The sequence below is a fragment of the Arabidopsis thaliana genome, chromosome 4 (assembly GCF_000001735.4).
Source record: "Arabidopsis thaliana chromosome 4, partial sequence".
NCBI lineage: Eukaryota > Viridiplantae > Streptophyta > Magnoliopsida > Brassicales > Brassicaceae > Arabidopsis > Arabidopsis thaliana.
In genome coordinates this window covers 10,591,649-10,610,246 of record NC_003075.7, presented here as the reverse complement: position 1 = coordinate 10,610,246, position 18,598 = coordinate 10,591,649, and the positions used below count along the sequence as shown (strand labels likewise).

The 18,598-nt window shown below is 33.3% G+C and overlaps 3 protein-coding genes, 2 long non-coding RNA genes, 1 other non-coding gene and 1 pseudogene across 14 annotated transcripts; 4 read left to right on the top strand and 3 right to left on the bottom strand.

The window, feature by feature from the left end:
- The first annotated feature begins 46 nt into the window (after positions 1-46).
- Positions 47-692, top strand: AT4G19452 (annotated as a pseudogene). Its single transcript has 2 exons — positions 47-568; positions 636-692.
- Positions 693-855: 163 nt separating this feature from the next.
- On the bottom strand, positions 856-3,923 carry AT4G19450 (Major facilitator superfamily protein). 2 transcript variants are annotated; one of them, NM_118065.4, is made up of 3 exons: positions 3,401-3,923; positions 1,580-2,511; positions 912-1,506 (listed from the first exon to the last, which is right to left on the bottom strand). In NM_118065.4, the coding sequence occupies exons 1-3, from the start codon at positions 3,707-3,709 to the stop codon at positions 1,029-1,031; spliced, it is 1,719 nt and encodes a 572-aa protein (NP_567588.1). In that variant the 5' UTR covers positions 3,710-3,923; the 3' UTR covers positions 912-1,028. The 2 variants fall into 2 exon arrangements, with proteins under 2 accessions (NP_001328199.1, NP_567588.1); NM_001341341.1 differs by having other exon boundaries at positions 856-2,511; positions 3,401-3,836.
- Positions 3,924-5,461: 1,538 nt separating this feature from the next.
- On the bottom strand, positions 5,462-5,680 carry AT4G06895. The gene has a single exon (NR_142054.1). It is a non-coding gene; the product is annotated as an other RNA (long non-coding RNA).
- On the top strand, positions 5,623-9,555 carry AT4G19440 (Tetratricopeptide repeat (TPR)-like superfamily protein). 4 transcript variants are annotated; one of them, NM_001203842.2, is made up of 5 exons: positions 5,623-8,264; positions 8,347-8,461; positions 8,643-8,734; positions 8,930-9,037; positions 9,142-9,555. In NM_001203842.2, the coding sequence occupies exon 1, from the start codon at positions 5,725-5,727 to the stop codon at positions 8,239-8,241; it is 2,517 nt and encodes an 838-aa protein (NP_001190771.2). In that variant the 5' UTR covers positions 5,623-5,724; the 3' UTR covers positions 8,242-8,264; positions 8,347-8,461; positions 8,643-8,734; positions 8,930-9,037; positions 9,142-9,555. The 4 variants fall into 4 exon arrangements, with proteins under 4 accessions (NP_001190771.2, NP_567587.2, NP_001329154.1 ...); NM_118064.2 differs by having other exon boundaries at positions 8,368-8,734; NM_001341340.1 differs by having other exon boundaries at positions 8,347-8,734.
- Positions 9,556-9,823: 268 nt separating this feature from the next.
- Positions 9,824-10,031, bottom strand: AT4G06890. Its single transcript, NR_142053.1, has one exon. It is a non-coding gene; the product is annotated as an other RNA (long non-coding RNA).
- A 1,033-nt stretch (positions 10,032-11,064) lies between these two features.
- AT4G19430 (uncharacterized protein) lies at positions 11,065-11,876 on the top strand. Its single transcript, NM_118063.5, has one exon. The coding sequence runs from the start codon at positions 11,159-11,161 to the stop codon at positions 11,639-11,641; it is 483 nt and encodes a 160-aa protein (NP_567586.1). The 5' UTR covers positions 11,065-11,158; the 3' UTR covers positions 11,642-11,876.
- Positions 11,877-16,515: 4,639 nt separating this feature from the next.
- Positions 16,516-17,675, top strand: AT4G03015. Of its 4 annotated transcripts, none has more exons than NR_144001.1 (3): positions 16,516-16,608; positions 16,751-16,805; positions 16,958-17,675. It is a non-coding gene; the product is annotated as an uncharacterized misc_RNA (transcript). The 4 variants fall into 4 exon arrangements; NR_144002.1 differs by having other exon boundaries at positions 16,943-17,675; NR_144003.1 differs by having other exon boundaries at positions 16,903-17,675.
- The last annotated feature ends 923 nt before the right edge of the window (positions 17,676-18,598 follow it).

Genomic DNA, 18,598 nt, shown 5'->3' with positions numbered 1-18,598 from the left:
ATTTTAGTTGAAACATCGTCAGCAATCAGGAGATCCAGATGTTCTGATGGTGTCTGTATTTCCTCACCATGTTATAAACCCGACCATAGAATCTTTAAGAACATTGCAGTTGGGTTCATCATCAACGTTCAAGATCCCTACTCCTTGGGAGAAGGATAACGTACTGTACTTAGTTTCACATAGTAGTTGTGACGGTCTCGTTTGTCTTTACAATCACGACAAATCCGGTTATGTGGTCAACCCGACCACTAGATGGTATCGGCCTCTTCCTCTTTGCGATTATCAAAAACTCATGATCGACTTACGAGATGGTTACTACAAGCTTAAACGCAAATTCTTTATGCTTGGATTCGGTAAAGACAAATTCAGGGGCACATACAAGCCCGTTTGGTTATACAACTCTGCAGAAATAGGCCTAAAAAACGCTACTACATGCGAAGTTTTCGACTTTAGTACCAATGCTTGGAGGTATGTCACTCTCGCTGCTCCTTATCGGATTGCTGCTTACCCCGCACCTGTGTATCTAGATGGGTCGCTTTATTGGTTCACCGAGTGCAAAGAAACCAAAGTTTTACCTTTCAATCTTCACACCGAAACTTTTCAAGTCGTCTGTAAAGCTCCCTTTGCCAATGTAGATCCTTACAAAATCGTCTTTTACAACCTTGACAACCGCTTGTGCGTATCCGAGATGAAGTGGCCGAACCAAGTGATATGGTCGTTTAATTCAGGCAACAAAACATGGGACAAATTGTGTTCCATAGTTTTGAATTTAAACTTTGTTACTGGAATATGCGCGGTCTTGCCACTAGCACTTTTTGATGGGAAGAAGAAGAAGAAGAAGAAGAAGAAGAAGAAGAAGAAGTGCTTTTTCAAAATATGATTGTGTCAGAGTCTTGTGTTTTAGTTGAATAACCAAAATCCAAACCAAAAAATCAACCTCAGCCAAAATCCACTAAAATACCATTAATCCGTCTGTTATAATTTAGATCCTACATATACACACAAACCGTTGGGGTTGATGCAAATTTCTAAGAGTCGTTGATGTTCGAACTTATACGAGCTTGTTCAAACCGTTGATAAGCTCGTCTAGTTCTAATAAACAACACAAGACTCGAACCTAGCCCAAGAAGAGACAAGCAACCCCACCACACAAAGGTCAAGTAATAACAATCTCGTCCCATACACACCACCGACTCCGAGGTCATTGATTTGGTCCCGGTGAAACCATGTGAGTCATAGACCAATGCAGCCAAGAATCCATAGATCAATGATCCTATCGGTATGTTTGTGATTAAGATATTGTGGTTAACTCCAACACTGTTTGGTCCAAAAAGCTCTGATGTGATGGAAACCGCTGCTGCAAAGATAAACCCGGAGCTTAAACCCATCAGCGCTGTTCCAGCTTGTAATGCTGATGCAGTTCCTGATGATGCAAGCAAGAAAAGTGCGAAGGGGGTTGGTAATAGCGCGATTGCTAACCACCCGGTTCTGGCAAAATAAACCTTCCTGCAGAAATGGAATCATTCAAAATCCCGCAATCAGCCAGAGTATAAGACTAATCAAAGATAGATGCACTTACGCTCGGATATAATCTGGTGTTGCAGAAAGCAATCTTCCAAAGAATGAGAAAGCAGAATAAAGTGTGACAAGAGTTGTGGTATTTGAGCTTTGTCCTAAAGATTGAGCAATCTGTCCAAGGTTGTTGCTGTACACAAGTCCAATGGTTCCACCGCAGAAGTACGTGATATAGTATAACCAAAAATCTGATCTGGTTAAGAGCAGCGACAAAGAATGTTCAATCCCCAAACCTTCAAGCTGATCTCTTGTGATAAGTTTCTTGCAACATGACTCATCACTATCCTCTTCCTCAACAGCTACGGACTTAACCGGGTTTTGCACCACATCGTCACTCAGCAATTGGTAACCTTCACGGTTTGCTTCATGTGCAAGCATCCCTTTATGCAACTCAAGCTCATCAGGATCAACAAGAATGAAACCAGAACCTTCTAGACGGAAACTAGTGTGGATTGTGCGGTTATACCAATTCCGGGCGATGACTAAACCGGGAATACATAAAGGGAATACCAAGAGGAGGATTGCTCCACCAAAGAGTAGACGAGCAGAGGTTAAATCAGAGGAGTTTGATCCAAAGAGAAGGAGATAAACACCGTTTAAAGCAGCGAGTATGTTGAGCAATAGAAACATGAGAGAGTCACGACGAACTCCATCTGGTGGAAGAGGCTCAAAAGGCGGTTGACGAAGAATCGGGATGATAGCAGTGAAAGAGACAATGAGCGGTATAAGAGCGTTCAAAAGAAGATATAGCTCTGGAGAAGTTGGATTGATTGCGTTGTAAGCAAGAGTATATAAAGCAGCGCTTACACCATTGAAACTCACTGTGAGGGAAAGAGCAAGTGATCTGTTTGCAGGGAAGTTACTAATGCAGAGCACAAAGCAGACAGTGTTGAACCAACAGATACTTAAACCAGCAAGTAAGCAACAGAGAAACACCTGCACAGAAGAAGCTAGCCAAAACTTAAATAAAAAATTTCTTCAGAAATTGCGAATTCTTAAAGAATGCAGAATTGTTTTTGTATTTTGATCAAAATATTCACTCCAAAAGCTTATTATTAATTAACTATTCATATAATCGAAAAAAAAAACATTAAACTATAAATAAAAGCTCATATGTATAACTTCCACTAAATTATCACTTACCCATCAGAAAAAGACCTTTCAGAAAATCCTGGTTGTCATAATTTAGCTTATTGATATGAATAATAAGAATTATATGCAACGGGACCAATATTATTGAAAAAACGAATTCTTTTGACGTCATAATAGATGTTATAAAAATTAATTGCAGATGTTCGAAAATTGAAGCAGATTAAAAAAACGTGAGAACAAGCCAAAAGGAAGACTCGTAAGTTGTTGCCACTTGCCACCAACCAAATAAATGGAAGAGAAAAACTAAGAAATATTGCATATAGTCCTATACCAAGAACTAAGAAAGTAGAAATCGACAAAAATAAAAATTGAACTAGCAATCTATCTACCAATCAAACATCACCCAATCTGAAGATACAAAACATTATTTTTCGTCTCATTGGTCACAATTTCAACATATCTAAGCTGTTAACAAACAGAAATAAAATTGCATCAAATCCTTATTATAAAAAAGACTCAATCTTAAATAAACTAATTTTGATTTTGAAGACAATTTTAATTTTTGAAGGATTTCTTGAATTATATTTCAATATCTCAAAAATGAAGATAACTTGTAGATTATTCCATTCTCTGAATTTTTATTCAATTTTATTCCAAATTAGTGATTCTCAACAAATATATATATATATATATATATTGTTTATAGAAAAAGTAGAAAAGTTGGTTACGTTACCATGATATAAGGCAAAGAGATGAAATGAGTGATGACAAGCCACTGAACTCCATAACCGACGAATCCCATAAACGCCGCCGCGAAAAGCACCGTCCAAAGCGGGAAATACATAAGCGCTAGTCCCGACGACCATCCGAATACTTTTCCGAGATCCGAAGCCACGGCGAGGTAGTTTAGCTGCACCTGTGAAATCCCTAGAACCGATTTCAAATCTGACGAGTAAGCTGAGAAATCGAAATTCGTCCCGGTGAAAGCTTGAATCCATATCGTCGCCACCAGTATCATCCATTTTCGTGACTGTCCCGCCATAATCTTTTCGCCGGAGTTTCGGTTCTGAAAATCGAATCACCGAGAGAGCAAGAGAGAGAGACTTTGTGGGTTTGGTTTTTTGTATGGTAGAGAGAATTGGAGGTGCTTTGTGTGAGTGAGCTTTTTCTCTTTTGGTCTGTTTACATTTAAAATAGAAGAAAATGATTCTTCCACTTTTGAAAAAAATAAATAAGAATCAATTCTTCTATTTACGTGGCAACCTTTTTAGATTTTTATTTATTATATTAGATAATTTAACCTATTTTCTTAAAATGAGATATGATTGGTTTTAAAAGTTTTGATTGTTTTAGTATAGTTAAAAAGACAAATGGTGTCTTTTGGAGATGGTTAAAGATAGTAGGCACTATGGTTAAAACAGTGAGCTAAAAATTTACTCATTCTGTTCTGAGTTATTTGATGTTTTGAAATTTTTACTTGTTTCATCAAAATTGATGTTTTGTAAAAATATGATTGTAAGTTTTGTTTGTAGTCAATAGTGAAAGGACAGAGGTAATAATAATATTATTAAACTAACAGAATAATAATTAAAATATATAAAAGTTACTTTTTTTTTAATTTATGTGCAAAACTTAAAACATCAAACTTTATGAAATAGAAAGAGTAGTAATTTGTTTACGATTGTGATGTGTGCATACATTATTTATGATACTTCATAAAAATAGGTCTGACATATCTACACATAAGTGGACTATTATTATTGATACTCTTAATTGACATATGGTATGAAAATTGTGTATTATGATGTATTTTAATAATTAGAAACTATAAAAGTATAAAATTTAAAACAATACAGTATTTAAGAATTAATTGTATCATGTTCTCTTAAAATATCTATATTTAGTAGTATCACTTTTACTGCAAGTGTTAGCATTTTCTTATTTTTAAAGGTGTGTTAGTATTTGGTCAAAAAATAAAAATAATCAATGGGACTTGTATGTGTCCTCTTAAATGTTTCCATTTATGTGCTTTTAATGCAAGTGTTGGTATTTGTTTTAAAAATATATACTATATTTAGTGAACTTGTGGTGATAGCTTGTTACTAAATGTTGATCAATTGCTTTCTAGTCTACTAAGATTTTCACCGAGTATCTCCTACATCTATAATGTATGCAAATGCAATCGTGAGTGAGATTCGTAAGGAGTTATCGCGTTAATATCGATCAATTACTAGAACAATTACATAAAGGATATATCTTATTAAATTAAGAGAGTAAGAGTATGACGAAAACATTGTATTTTTATCTACTCTATTGCATAATTTATTACTCCGTCATTCACGACACGTATACTCTCTCTACTTTTTTCTTTTTAGTTTCACCTTTTTAGTCTAGGATTTTGCCATTTATACCCGTTATTAATTGTATGATACTTAATATTGACGAATGTTACTATAAATAGATGAAATGAAATCTCTGAATAATTTTGTTTCCACGTGAATCGTAAGCTAAACGTTTTATTCTAAACAGTGATGACATGACATTATATATTAAATATTATCATGACTTAAATTAAAGTTACAATGCGTGGGTCATATACGCACCAAATCAAAGGTTTTGTTTAGACACAATTTTGATTCAAACGAGTTTTTCTATGAACCCATTGTTGACAATTTCTAGCTAACCTTATTCTACAATTCTTTTGTTTCTTACAACGTCTCCATCGACCATCGGATTACGTCTCTATATGGATTTTTTTTTCCTTCTTCTTTTTAAACAAGTTGTCAATAGGGCTGCCTGTTTTGTCCGTGATAGGGGAAAAAACGCGGAAAACTTTACGAGTTGAAATTGGGCTACTATGTTGCAGCTTTCAGCCCAATGATTAAACATTACGGGCCCATAAAAGGCCCAATTTTATCGACCCCGTTCGTGTCCCCCAAGTCTGAACCCTGGGTTTTTGCCCAAATCGCCTCCTCTCGAGAATTTCTCCGTCTCTCTCTCTCTCTCCAATGGGGTGGCTCAACACCATCTTCAATTCTTCTTCTTCGACATTGATCAATGGCGGCTCTTCTCTATTTCCCTAAAATCTCTTCGCAAATGACTTCCTCACATTTCATCTCTTTCTCACCAATGGATTTGAGGAGACTTTCTCGCGCAAGCTACTTATTCACTCGCCGCTTGAAATTCATAGCGAAATCTCGAAAATGCTTTCATACAAGCCGATACCTGCAACAGTGTGTTCATCGGCCGGATAAATCGGAAGAGACTTCCTCTGATCGGCATTTACACGAACGATTATCTTCAGTTTTGTCGAAGAGATCTCTAGATTACGAGCAGTGTAAACAACTGATAACTGTTCTATCGCCTCTCGAATTCGATAGGTTGTTTCCTGAGTTTCGATCCAAAGTTAATCCCAAGACGGCTTTGGATTTCTTCCGATTAGCTTCTGATTCGTTTAGTTTCTCCTTTAGTCTCCGTTCTTATTGTTTATTGATAGGTTTATTGCTTGATGCGAATCTGTTATCGGCTGCTAGGGTAGTTTTGATTCGTTTGATCAATGGGAATGTACCGGTTTTGCCTTGTGGTTTGAGAGATAGTCGAGTTGCGATTGCGGATGCAATGGCGAGTTTGAGTTTGTGTTTTGATGAAGAAATCAGAAGGAAAATGTCGGATTTGTTGATTGAAGTTTATTGCACACAGTTCAAGCGTGATGGTTGTTATTTAGCTCTTGATGTATTTCCTGTTCTTGCAAACAAGGGTATGTTTCCTTCTAAGACGACTTGCAACATTTTGTTGACTTCTCTAGTGAGAGCTAATGAGTTTCAGAAGTGTTGTGAAGCTTTTGATGTTGTTTGCAAAGGGGTTTCTCCGGATGTTTACTTGTTCACTACAGCGATTAATGCGTTTTGCAAGGGAGGTAAAGTTGAGGAGGCCGTTAAGTTGTTCTCAAAAATGGAAGAAGCGGGTGTTGCACCAAACGTTGTCACTTTTAATACTGTTATTGATGGACTTGGGATGTGTGGAAGGTATGATGAGGCGTTTATGTTTAAAGAAAAGATGGTAGAAAGAGGCATGGAACCAACTCTTATCACTTATAGTATTCTTGTCAAGGGTTTGACCAGGGCTAAGAGGATTGGTGATGCTTATTTTGTCTTGAAGGAAATGACAAAGAAAGGGTTTCCTCCTAATGTTATTGTATATAATAATTTGATTGATAGTTTCATCGAGGCTGGAAGTTTGAACAAAGCTATTGAGATAAAGGATCTCATGGTTTCGAAAGGGTTGTCTCTCACATCGTCGACGTATAATACTCTCATAAAGGGATACTGCAAGAACGGTCAAGCAGATAATGCGGAGCGTCTCCTGAAGGAAATGCTGTCGATTGGTTTTAATGTAAATCAGGGCTCCTTTACATCTGTGATTTGCTTGTTGTGCAGTCATCTTATGTTTGACTCAGCACTTCGTTTTGTTGGAGAGATGCTATTACGCAACATGAGTCCTGGTGGTGGATTACTTACTACATTGATTTCTGGTCTCTGTAAGCATGGGAAACACTCAAAGGCACTAGAACTTTGGTTTCAATTTCTAAATAAAGGTTTTGTAGTGGACACGAGGACTTCAAATGCTTTACTTCATGGACTCTGTGAAGCAGGGAAGCTGGATGAAGCTTTTAGGATTCAAAAGGAGATATTAGGGCGTGGCTGTGTTATGGATAGAGTTTCCTATAACACGTTGATTTCTGGATGTTGCGGAAAGAAGAAACTAGATGAAGCTTTTATGTTCTTGGATGAAATGGTTAAGAGAGGACTTAAGCCTGACAATTATACTTATAGCATATTGATTTGCGGGCTGTTTAATATGAATAAAGTTGAGGAGGCCATACAGTTTTGGGATGATTGTAAACGGAATGGCATGCTTCCAGATGTTTATACATATTCGGTGATGATAGATGGATGTTGTAAAGCTGAAAGAACAGAAGAGGGTCAGGAATTTTTTGATGAGATGATGAGCAAAAACGTGCAGCCAAATACTGTTGTTTACAATCATCTTATCAGAGCATACTGTAGAAGCGGAAGGCTATCGATGGCCTTGGAACTCCGTGAAGATATGAAACACAAAGGAATTTCACCTAATTCTGCTACATACACTTCACTAATAAAGGGGATGTCAATCATTAGCCGTGTTGAGGAGGCAAAACTCCTCTTCGAGGAGATGAGGATGGAGGGTTTGGAACCGAATGTCTTTCATTATACAGCACTTATTGATGGATATGGTAAATTGGGTCAGATGGTCAAAGTTGAATGTCTTCTGCGTGAGATGCATTCAAAGAACGTACACCCAAATAAGATTACCTACACTGTGATGATTGGTGGGTATGCTAGAGATGGGAATGTAACGGAAGCTTCTAGGCTTCTAAATGAGATGAGGGAAAAAGGAATTGTTCCGGATAGTATCACATACAAAGAATTTATATACGGATATCTTAAGCAGGGAGGTGTGTTGGAAGCTTTTAAAGGTTCTGATGAAGAAAATTATGCAGCAATCATTGAAGGATGGAACAAACTCATTCAGTAACTGATGAATAAGAAGAAGAACAGGTTTCTATTCTGGTTCTTATTTTTCCTATTAGTTGCTCTGATAGCTTCAGTTTATTAATGTATAATGTTCTGATTTGTATAGTTGGGCATCCTATTCCTGCAGTTGGAAATTGAAATCTAGTAGCCATCTCAGTTTTGATTCACGCCGGGGATCTACGTCTTCTTCTTAGAGGAGCACGTTAGGATGGAGTTACTTGGTAAATGATGCATATGGTTCATTGCATCTTACAAGTAGGGTAGTGTGTTCTACTTGATTCTCCAGCCCATTCAGTTAACAGCTTTGGCCTGCTTCAATCTTAATGAGAAAAGTTGTTTCTTTTAGCATCAAAGGCTATATGGGTTTATGATTTACAAATCCACATTACTGGTACTCGTCAGGTTTAGGATTGAGTGCCACAGAATCAAAGGCATATGATAGATTCTGGATCAGAGCAGGTACTTCAGACAGCAGTCCTGAAAAGATTATACAGGTACAATAATGTATATAAAGCTTTGTGCCTTACGTATATTGCCGCTTACAGTTATATGCTGAGACCACCAGGATTCTTTGATCGGTTTGTTTATATTAAAGAATCTCTTGATACTGTTTGTTTGTTTTGAAGATCTCTTAAATACTGTTTGCTGAAGTCAAAACACTTACTCTTATGTTACACCCTTTTTAGCAGATTTAGACACACATCATGGATAGTCAATTAAAAGTTTACACATGGATATTCATGGGAGCTATGAGAATGGATCAATAGGAGGCTCCTCGGTTTACAGGTCACATAAATGTAAAGACTCCTTCAAACTCCACTCTATAATTCTTCTTCTTTTACTATCCGTTTGGCTCAAGGTATTGATCTTTCTTACTCTTCCTCTCTCTTTTGTGCTTCAGAGAGCTTAAGCGAATTCTCATCGGAGTAGTTTAGAACTAATTCATGCCTGACACATCGCTGGGGAGAATTTCCTCAGCCGTGCAGAATTTTTTGCCCAAGGAGATTAATGGACTGATTTGAAAGGTAACAGTTTACAACGGTATCAACTAATTCGACAACATTCACCTTAGAGTATAGACTTTCAGTGGGGTGAATACTGTTTATTCATCTTGTTTACGATTCTTTAAATTTGTTAATTCTCTTAAAGAGGTGGAAAAAGTGTTTTAGATGTACGTAGAAAGAAAGAAGGAAAACAAGAATAAAATTTGAAATACTCTTCATGATTTTTGGTTTTATTTTTTAACTTATACTACTAGTCAAGATACCCTAAACAGAGATTGTTATGAGAAGATTGTAAAAAAGCCAATATGAAACCTGATAAATATTAGATCTCATTACAGTTTCATCGATATAGATGGATTGTGCATTTTTTTAGGGAATTCTGTGAGCATCCTTTGAGAAATTTAAGATATTCAATCTGATTTGGATATGACTTGACTACTCATATTCAGTCTAGAAGATGACGATTAATCAAAACACAATACATACGGTCATAAATTGCTTGTCAATACCCAAGAAAATTGTACTATATTTGAATATCATGCATTCAGAAATTGAAGTATTTTAGGCTGAATGTTTTGATGCTGAAGACCACATATGTTGAGTGGGTTCTTTAGTCCAATACTTGGGATCCTTTCTGATCATTCACATGGGACCTAGCTTATGGGTTTAGGAAGATTTTGTTTTTTTTTCGAGTAAAAAGGGTTAAAGAAGAACTATTAATATCAGGGTTTCGCAATTAGACAGAGATCTGGTAAGCTAAAGTTGAGACTTGAGAGAGTGATTTACCCGAAAAGCCGGTGATCTCTGAAATATCAAAGATACATAAAAGATGACCACCTTTTAGTGAAAAGAACAACAAAGGAAACATATAGATACCAAACAGTTCCCATGCACGTGGGTATGGACCATTTGATTCCCCATAGCTATATTCCATATTTCAATTCCATAGATTCTTGGTTTCTTCCTTATTTTTCTTTCTCATTTTTATCCTTTTTCATAATATGTGGATCATGAAAACTATGTAAATTCAATATTTAAACTATAAAAAAAATTGTGTGAATGGAAGAGGTAAAGTCACTTGTTTAGTGGGAGTACAATTCATTTTCATCCAGCTTTCATGGCCCCCATTTCTTTTAACCAATTAAGATCGAGCAACACTGACCACACGATCATAGTATGTTCTAGAGAATCATTTACGTATGAGCTATATTCCGTACAGTACGGACTTGCAAATTGCATCCTTTTTTCGAACTTATAAATATTAAAAAAAGTCTTACTTCGGTTAAAATCAAAACCAAAAAATAACAGTATAAACATACGAGCCAATAAAAATTACGAAAAATGATAATTTATTAAATGAAATAGACGAAAAAATGAAACTAAATGATACGTTCATTAATTATTATTTTTATTCGAATTATTTCTAAAACCAAAAACAAAAAACCTGAATCTAATCAAAGAAGCTACAGACTATATAGTTAATGTTTGTATTTCAAACTAGAGGATTATGAAAATTCTTCATAAATTATACCATATACAGAAGACTGTTTAGAAGTATTTTTAAAAATATCTTAAATATCACACGATCAGAAGAAAACGATCTTTGATTAGGTATTCTTTTTAGTTTTCGCCTTTTAATTGTTAGGCGAAAGATTGCGAAAGCAAAAATTAATCGCTTAAGTTTCCACCCTTTAAGATGTACCCATCAAAAAAAAAAAATCAAGATATTTAATTTCGTTTTAGCAAATCTTATGCAAACCTCTAATTAGCACCTTATTATACATACCATCATACTACACATATTTGTGTATGTATAGATGTGTGAATATAAATATGTTAAGTAAGGAGTGAAAGAGCAATCCACAAACCAATCACTTCATAGTTCATACCATATATCAATTCTCTCATAGTCTCATGGCTACTAAATTCATCACCCTCACTCAAATCCACCGCCCTAAAACCCTACTTTCCACCACAAAATCTCGTCGACGCAATAGTAACAAACCCAAACCATTCAAAACCATCAGCGAAAACATGTTGAACAACGTCTTTTCTGGCAAAACGCTAACAGAAATCTACCATAATAAAATAAATTCACACCCTCTTACTAATCCACTACTGTTTATTGAAGATCCGTCCGTAAAAGAAGAGGAGACGAATCAACAAGAACACGGGAAGGTCTCAAACAAAGATGGTAAGTCCATAACCGCGACCAAATACGGAGATTTGAGGCGTGATGTTGCTCGATTAAGCTTGTTGTGGTACATGAAATGTTCCATAAGCCATATATTAAGGAAGGCAAGAGCGTTTTACAATGAGTTTTGTTGTGATACTTATGCTGAGAGTAACACTATGGCTGTGGTAGAGCCATATTTTTCTATTCCGGTAATTAATTAATACCTCCAAATCGACGTAATTAAAAATTGTATTTATAATTAGTAAAATGTTTCATTAGTTTTGTTGTGTTGTAATGTGATGTGCTCTCTATATATGTCATATATGTGTAAACAAGACGTCAAGTTATGTAATTAATGTTATATGAAAACTAATTCCGTGTAGTGTCGTGTTTTTTTTTAGTGTTGTGTTTTCTACGCACCTAATATCATCAGTAATGCACTTAAAATCTCACAAATATTGAATAGACTTAATTAGTTACGTATGTGCTAAACAACAAATCTGAAGATTTTGGGATCAAAAAAATTATCATGTTTCTGTCAATTTTATATTTCTTATCTTATTTAATGGTAAAAACTTTGAGCATGTATAGAATTTAGATCATTTCTTAAGGGAAAGTTATTTTTTCAATCTTTAAAGAGAAAACAATTACGATGTGGAAATTTATATATATCTTGTCATCAAGTTTACAATATTTTGTCAAAGACATTACATTGAAATACATTTCGTGAATAATATATATTGACCATAATCATTTTCTTGTAGTTATTAATCCATTGATAAATACATGGAATTCAGAAATAGTATAAAGAGCCTTATAGGTTTGTAGTTAGTTCCCGAGTATACTCCACTAACTAACTAGCGGATAGGATTGGGATTGGTTGGGTACTTGGGTCCTTCAACTCCAATATGGCACAATTGCCATTTTGGTTCTTCTGAAGGAAGACAACAATACTATATATGGAACCTCAGCTTACCACTGCACTAGCTAGAAAGTTTGATTAGGGAACCTGCGATGAATTCAGGAGGTCATTGGTAAGTACTTTAACTTTTTACTTGAAAATATTGATTTAGAAAATTTAATTTTAAATTAAGGGCCTCTAGTTTTTTTTTTAATTTTAAATTCTATTTTGTTGACTTATAAAAAATAAACGACGACACGAACAAAAAAGAGAAGTCAGACTCTGAAAAAAAATTAAGAGCACATTTAGAACTGTAAAACAGTAAATTAAAAGTGTAAAAATTTGATCAATTAAAAAATAACTTTAATTAAAGACTTGAAACAATTTCCCGAAAAATAAAAAACAAAAATTGAAAAAAACTCTTCAACTTTTAGAATGTACAAACCAATCACCCATATTGACATATTGTATCACAAGATCAAGTGTAAATCTCTTTGAAACTGGAAGATTGACCGATATGTATGCCGTATGTGGCCGATCGAACTAATAAATATGTGATGCAGATTTCTTAACATGTTTGAGGTGAATCCACTTCTGTTACCATGTAACTCCAATAAATTCATTATTCATGGTACCCTTTTGAAGATGATGGACTTTCTTAGTACTAGAGAGAGTAGCTAGTACTGTAGTATACTGAGTGTGTACTAATTTAATGTTGTACGTATGAATAGTAAGATAACTGTCCATGCATGCAGCAGAAACACATGCATAACATTGTAACTAAACTATTAAATTTCATGAGAAGGACCACTCAATATTTAAATACATCGTTATATATGGTCCTCTACACCATAAATGTTTCTGCACCGTTATATATGGTAACTTATGTTGACTCTTACCTGTCCCATTCACTACGAATTACATATTCTTTTCTTCCGTTACTTCTAGAACTATATAGATCTATGGAGATGTTGTCGTGTGGAATAACCGATATTGCTTGACAATAAACTGATAATGACGACCGTAATTAATGATCGTATAATCACTAGAGGTTTGCTAGCTAGTAACTTATATTGACGGCGATATAGATGATGATTAGTCTTAGTCATGTACTCATGTTGTTGTTTTTGTTGATGAGGACGATGATTGAATTCTCTTGTTAAGTACAAACGGGTAATTGTGTATGATTTCACAATTTTATAGTGGAATTTCATATATTTCCAATTTTAATTAGGAGAGTGGATTATAGTGTATTGAAGAAGTACTAGTTTTTTAATTGACGTGAAAATGGTTGGTTTGTTTGAAGTTTTCATGTATAAGCACTAGCAGCATTCTGTAGACTTAAAAATGGGGAAGAATAAGAAAATTGTTTGTGAAAAAAATGATTAAATTCCTAAAGCCCAATTGGTCTTTTATTTCGACCCAACTATCAAACTTGGCTCATCAGCCCATATTCAAATTTTCCAGCTTATGTTAATGACTCGAATTTTTTCCATCGTTTAAAATTTAAAACTGTTTGGACATTTTTGTTTGTTTTACAGCAACCGATTGAACAAACTGAACTTACTATTTTGAGTCTTTGACAACTAAAAAAATATGCACTTCATATTATTCATGTATATAAGACTATAGTTACTAGAGCTATTTTGTTGTCATATCTAATAAGTATGTTGGATAGTGCTTTATGCCTTTACATATTATAGTCTAATAATGTCTAGATCTCAACACGGATGACCTATATCTTTCCGTAATCATAATCATGATTAGTAAAATTAATACCGATAGGTGCCAGCAAAATTTATTTAATATTTTAACTTCTCCTTAAGTCAAACGTGATCTACGATTAGAATTGTACTCTGTATTTGGTATAATTGAGCACAGAATCGCAAAATGATTTTTGTGTGTTCTATTGGTTAGCAATGAGCTAAATCATTTATATAATAATTGATTTTCAGCTATTCTACATTATTATTATTTTGGACAAACATATATTCTACATTATATTTTACGAATTTAATTGGGGGAATATTCTATCTTTCCATTTAGGTTAACTTTTTTTTGTAACAATTATGTATTACTATTCAAACAATTATATAATGTGTTTTAGAAGTTTTAGAACCAACAGACAAGAAGTTTATAACCGTGACGGCGAAAAAAAACAAAAAAACCGTGAAACAACTTAGTTTTTGTAGACAAGTAGTCAAGTACATTTAAAATGTGGCCGACAAAAAAGTTTTTCAATCTTAATTTTTGTATACACTCGAATTAAAATCTAGCAACCATCTTTAACTTTTTAGTTGTCTGGAATCTTTAATTTGGTAACACCAAAATCTTCCATTATGAAAAAACCGATCTAGTTGAATAGATGGCCAAGTAGGGGGAAATAATCATACTCGTGTAAACGTTGGAATTAGATCATAAAGTATACATTCATATTATTATTTTTTTCTTAATTATGTAATAATCATGTGATTAGCTTAACTGGCTTTACATAATAATGTGAGTTGATGGTGTTTCTTGGAACAACCCACATGGAATGTTTCTGTATATTCACTGATGCAATGTTACAAGTTGCAAACATCTTTAAACTTAAGAGAGATTTTTCTTTTTTTGTCATAAACCTTTTATGTTGTGATTTTATATTTTAACTTCCACAACTTAAAAAAGTATCAGTTACACCATTGATGTCTTCATTGGACTAATACATAATTAGTTTTCCTTAAATCTTCCCATGAATCAAACTATGTATGGTAGAACTATCACTACGACGTTGGTTAGCATATAGTATATATATTGTGTAAATTCAGATCGATGTCTATTATGCACTCGAGAGTAGATACTGTAAAATTAATTAGCAAATGGTATGGACCATATTAATTTCTGACTGGATTAAATATGTTATTGGATAATCATTATTTCATGAGAGGTTGATAAATAACGTCAGGTGAACCAGAAAACAAAAAAAAGAAAGATAAATAAGGACCAAATGACCAATCGTTGTTGAGCATGGACTAAACTCCTTGAAAATTTTGATTTTAGTATATTAACCCAATCATTAAAACGAAACTTATGTAATTGTTCAGTTGAAAATGAAAATAATATTGTAAGGATTAAATATTGGTAGATAGTTGGCCAGCTAATGTTTTCTTAAATGCGAACATGTTCTTGTTCATACTGATACTATTAAAACGACTTTTGAACATATTTATCTTATGCTATTCGTATTTCTTCCAACTAAACTCCCGACTATTCTATTCTAGTGTAATGGTTTATTGAATAAATCATAAATAGAAATTGCTGGTAAAGTTTGTACCTTGTGATACTTTAAACCAACTGCAAGTTGTTGCAAATTTGTAACACATGACCAACTTGTAAAGATGATAGAATAAACATCGATATTTGAAAGTTTTAAGTCAATTATTATGCTCTACAGTGGATGTTTAACCATAGTCATTAGAAACATCATTAAGATTGACTATACTATATTGGATATGGAACAATATAGTATTAAGTGGAACCAAATATACTAATAACTATATATGATAAGTGATAACATATTTTATTGTTATAGTATCTCCATTACGCTCAAACGAATCTAATTTGTTCATAATGATCTACAGAACATGATCTTTCACGGCAACATATCGCAGCCAAATCATCCCCACTTTTTTTTAATGTCACACTCAATTTATTTTCTCAAACTTCTCAATGGAAGATAAAGTAGTCGATTATATAACTCATCCACAAAAAAACTTATAAAATATCAATTCAAAACAGAACAAATTCTCGGTGTTGCGCAATCACTTTCAAGTATCAATCATTTGGTAAGCAAAAAATAATTAGCTACTCCAATCTTCATACGAGAAGCCGATATATATCCATAAATCTGTTAGTATATATCCACAAATATGTTAATTCACAATTATCTTTTCATTACAACTTGCTATATTGATGTGATTAGACGACGGGTGATGATAAACTAATTCAATTTTGGAGCCCAGTGGTTTCGTGGATTGTTGTAGTCTTATCTTGAAAGCAGCCCTAGTGACCAACTACATGAAGACCAATTAAAATGGTTGGACAAACTTTTACATCCCATTGTTTGTTTAACTTCAATGTGACGTATTTAAATTCTTCTCTTCATCTATTGGTATAAAATTATAAGCGGACAATAAATGCTATACAAAAATTTATCAAAATTTGAAAATCACGACCTATTATAAGTTTTTTTTTCTTTGTTGATAATTGGTACTGTATGAACTAGCAAAAGTTATAAACAGTTTCTCGGTACTATCCTCTTCTTCTACTTTCTTTATTTTTTCCTGAAATTCTGTGACTATATTTTTCACCGAGAATGTAACATATGGTTTATAGATTCAACAATATACCTTTTTGATTAGTTGCTTATTTTGATTTTGTGTTTTTACAGTAGCTCAAAAATGTTTGGATCATCGTAGTGTCAGATAATTTTGGCTTATGTGAAGGTGAGCTAATCCTACGAAACTAAAATTTCCATGAATAAATTATTAACCAGCGAATAACAAAACAACTATAATGAATCACGGACAAATATTTTTATAGAATTTGTTTTGTTGGGCAAGAGTTTAAAGAATTTATAAAGTGACTTTTCACCAAGGTTCAACAGCTGTTGTGCAAGAAGAATCCCACCGTCAATCACGTGTTTCATCAATCCATCTGCCGCCACGCGTCAACAACACACTCGTTCTCCAATCATATGCTTTGCTCCTCCCGCCGATTAGAAAAATAAAACGGTAATTAATGTTTTTGGTCACCGGAATTGAAAACTGCTCTTTGAGTCTGCTTCTTTGTTTTACAGTTGTCACAAAAACTTTACTTTTTAAAACACCATAAATTCGTTATAAAAATAAAAACAAGATTTGAATGTGGCACGTTGCTTCCATCCATTTAATCATTTGATAATGATACATGAACCATAATCATATGGCATGTTTAGTGATTGATACCTTCTCTAATATCCGCCTAATTTGATCTACTATATGGTCCGATTAGATTTATAAAAAAAACATATTAGTTTAGTTTTGAGAATGTTTTACGCAACAGTTTTCATCAGATCGACCTTGTTCATTTGATATATAAAATTTGAAATTGTTAGTAGAAAAATATTTGAAATTTAATTTTGAAGCTAACGAACGGGCTTTAAATTTTTGAACAAAATAACTAAACTTATGAGTGAGATTCTATTTCGTGGTTGGTCATTTCAAACATGTTATATGTCAGAAAACATAATTTCAAATTTTCAACTATACTACTTCTCCGCCAGCTTTTATACCAAATTCCAGTTTTAAATATATTTTTTGTTTGGTTTACTATGCCAGTTATAAATATTGATATAAGATATTCATGAATGTAATTTGGAATAATGATTGAATATCACACAAAAAATAGTTGATGTTTTTATTTTTATTTTTTGAGTGAGATAGGGTAGAGTTTTATTTTATTTAGTTCTGTAGGTAGAAAGCTCCATAAGAGATTTGACAATAACTAATAAGAGTCTAAATAAGTTTGAATTATTGAACACTTAACAATTGTTTTCGTAGATAAATTTTTTTTCATAAGATAAGATAAGCTTCGAAATGCATAATCATATTCCCTTTTGAGGTTCCGATAGACTGGATGGACTTTGTTGTTTACTTGTTACATCACTTTGGTCCTTTTCTTAGGTTACTTCTCTTCTTCCCCTATCTTTCTTTTTAAAAAATAAAATAAAATTAATAAATGCATATTATGATGTAACATAATACAGTAAACCTCTATAAATTAATATTCTATAAATTAATAACTTTTTTTAAATTAATAAATATTTCTGGTCCAGGATCAATATAAAAAGTGACATAAATCGATAAATTAATAAGATAATAATTTTTTAAAAGTCTTATGTAAATATATGGTCCCATCAATATCATAAATTAATAATTGTATAAATGTATCAACTATATATCTATATATTATATGTAAAAAATTCTTTAAAATATATTAAGAATAAGTTTTTGCTTAAATTCATATTTGTTTTTTGTTGAGTATAGTTTTCATATTTTACTGTATCAAAACTTTTGGTATTGTTTTCTATACATTATTATTATATTTTACTTGTAACTGTTCTAGAAAGATTTTTCTATAATGAAAGAAATCTTATAGAAAATTTTAAAAAGTTACTAAATTAGGAAATTCTCTCTATAAATTAATAAATATTAATTTATCGATAAATTGATACCTCTCTAAATTAATAAAATTTTAC